This window comes from Aphanomyces invadans (assembly GCF_000520115.1).
Source record: "Aphanomyces invadans strain NJM9701 unplaced genomic scaffold supercont1.263, whole genome shotgun sequence".
NCBI classification, from domain to species: Eukaryota; Oomycota; class Saprolegniomycetes; order Saprolegniales; family Verrucalvaceae; genus Aphanomyces; species Aphanomyces invadans.
The window spans coordinates 1-2,997 of NW_008580408.1; the positions used below are offsets into that span (position 1 = coordinate 1).

Genomic DNA, 2,997 nt, shown 5'->3' on the forward strand with positions numbered 1-2,997 from the left:
ATCGCGAGCTTGTTGTCGTAGAAGCGCTGGAGCGCGTCGATTTCCGCCTCCAACGGGCTCGAGCTTTCAGCGGCGCGGGGCATCACACCCTGCGCCTCGGCGGCAGCGCCAAACTCTTCACGCCACTTGGCCAACTCGGCGCGGAGCACGGAGCGCTCATCTGCCGAAAGCGCGCTCACGGATTGCTTGCTGGCAGCAGCGGACGCAACAAGGAGGGAGCCAAACAACTTCATGGTAGTGCAGGGGGTCGATGGCGAATTCAAAAGTGACTCTTGTTTCAAAGGAATCAACCTGTGCACACTTGATGCCACATTGAAGGTCCTGGTTTAATGATGCCGGCGTCGTATGGGTACCACCGTCCAGAAATCAGATAATCACGTGCGTCTGAGTCGGCTGGTTTCGTGTGTCTCACGGCGGTGCCAAAGTTTTAAATGGCCATTGTATGCACTATGGCTATAACGGCGTGGCGGGGGCAGGGCTACTCCGTGCGCAGTTTCTGATTTGGTTACCCCATTGGACGAGGGTAAAAGAGTTGCAGAGGGAGTTGGCAGTTGACGATATCTTACGGCCATGACATTCTCCACCTCCCTCCGCGCCGAATCCTAACGCCAAAGGCATCAAAGGCATATGAGGTCTGGACCTCGATGGAAGCGGGGGATATGAAAACAAGACTATTGGCACAACAAACTGATGATTACTGAGCCAAAATCCCCCCCTTACCGGATACAAGTGGGTTGGCGCTGGGTAGTGCCACGACTCGCAGCCGCAGACATACGTATTGAAACGCCAGTATTATGAACAACACAGTTTGTCCATATCTCGGTTTCGCGGAAGGAGGCAAATGGCGTTTGCATCGAGTGCTACGTCCAGTCCTCATATGCCTTTGATGCCTTTGGCGTTAGGATTCGGCGCGGAGGGAGGTGGAGAATGTCATGGCCGTAAGATATCGTCAACTGCCAACTCCCTCTGCAACTCTTTTACCCTCGTCCAATGGGGTAACCAAATCAGAAACTGCGCACGGAGTAGCCCTGACCCCGCCACGCCGTTATAGCCATAGTGCATACAATGGCCATTTAAAACTTTGGCACCGCCGTGAGACACACGAAACCAGCCGACTCAGACGCACGTGATTATCTGATTTCTGGACGGTGGTACCCATACGACGCCGGCATCATTAAACCAGGACCTTCAATGTGGCATCAAGTGTGCACAGGTTGATTCCTTTGAAACAAGAGTCACTTTTGAATTCGCCATCGACCCCCTGCACTACCATGAAGTTGTTTGGCTCCCTCCTTGTTGCGTCCGCTGCTGCCAGCAAGCAATCCGTGAGCACGCTTTCGGCAGATGAGCGCTCCGTGCTCCGCGCCGAGTTGGCCAAGTGGCGTGAAGAGTTTGGCGCTGCCGCCGAGGCGCAGGGTGTGATGCCCCGCGCCGTCGAAGGCTCGAGCCCGTTGGAGGCGGAAATCGACGCGCTCCAGCGCTTCTACGACAACAAGCTCGCGATCGAAGAGGCCAGCCGCAACAACCCTGAAGCCACGTTCGATTACAATCACCCGTTCGCTCTCATGACGCAAGCTGAGTTCAAGAAGTTTGTGGAGGGTGTGTCTCTCGAGGAAAGCCGCAGTGCATTCCGCTCGGTCCCCGAGGCTGACCTCAACACGACCAGCATCAAGGCGGCGTCGGTGGACTGGACCACTGGCAAGTGCGTCAACCCGGTGCGCAACCAAGGCCAGTGCGGGTCGTGCTGGGCCTTCTCGGCCGTGGGTGCCGCGGAACCGGCGCACTGCATCGTGACGGGAGAGCTCCTCGACCTGTCCGAGCAGCAAGTGACGAGCTGCTCCACTGCGAGTGGTAGCGCGGGATGCAACGGCGGCTGGCCGTTCGCCGCCATGACGTACGTGTCGACGACCGGGCTCTGCTTGGAGCGCGACTACCCGTACACGTCTGGAAGCACGAGTCAAACCGGCTCGTGCAACAGCAACTCGTGCAACAAGAAGAAGCTCAGCATCGGTGCAACCGTCCGCGTGAAGGGTGAGGCAGCGCTGGACGCGGCGCTCAACACGCAGCCCCGTCGGTGCTGGTCGAAGCGGGCAACTCCGTGTGGATGAACTACCGCTCGGGTGTGGTCACGCAATGCCCCGGTTCGTACTCGGACCACGCCGTCGTCGCCGTGGGGTACGACAGCACGTCGTACAAGCTCCGCAACTCGTGGGGCGCCAACTGGGGTGAAGCCGGTCACATCCGCGTCAAGCGCGGTGTGAGCGGCAAAGGTATGTGCAACATTGCCGAGGACGTAGTGTTCCCCAAGATCGAAGGCAACACGCCCACTAACTCGCCGTCCCCGACGACAAAGCCCACCCCGACGACAAAGCCCACCCCGACAAGTCCTCAACCTGACGTGTGCGCCGATTGCACCGGGTGCTTCTACCCTGCTGGGAACCAGTGTTTGCCCGCCGAGTACACCAAGGACGACTGCGACTATTACCGTGATGAGTATGGCACGGTTTGGTGTGGTGACAAGCCTACTCCTACCACTACCAAGCCTACCGCCAAACCTACCACTACCAAGCCTACCACCACCAAGCCTACCACCAAGCCAACCACCACCAAGCCCACTCCCAAGCCAACCACCACCAAGTCCACTCCCAAGCCCACCTCCAGTATTGACTGTGGCACGTGCAATGTATGTTACGATCCGGCCTCTGACCGATGCTTGGACAACATCAGCAAGTACGATTGCCGAGCCTTGACCTCAACCAAGGGCTATGTGTGGTGCGGCCACTGGTAAAACCTTGCCGCCTGCATGCATGATCGTTTGTGTGTCGCCGTAGGAGTTTGTTTCTAACTCTAGAAAATTGACATTGCCATCATTGTCAGCTGCTCTCGTCAGTGTCTCTGCATGGGGATGAATCCACCTGGGTGTATACCGATGGCGTGAGCCAGTGGAGCTGACCCGCGTTTGTAGTCATATCAAGCACCTGTTGTATGTTTCGAGCA

The 2,997-nt window shown here is 57.6% G+C and overlaps 1 protein-coding gene across 1 annotated transcript; it reads left to right on the top strand.

Annotated features, from left to right (window-relative positions):
- Positions 1 to 1,271: 1,271 nt before the first annotated feature.
- H310_15258 (hypothetical protein) lies at positions 1,272 to 2,788 on the top strand (the record flags this gene model as incomplete). Its single annotated transcript, XM_008883245.1, has 2 exons — positions 1,272 to 2,010; positions 2,067 to 2,788. 2 exons carry the CDS (start codon positions 1,272 to 1,274, stop codon positions 2,786 to 2,788), a joined length of 1,461 nt encoding a protein of 486 aa, XP_008881467.1.
- Positions 2,789 to 2,997: the final 209 nt, after the last annotated feature.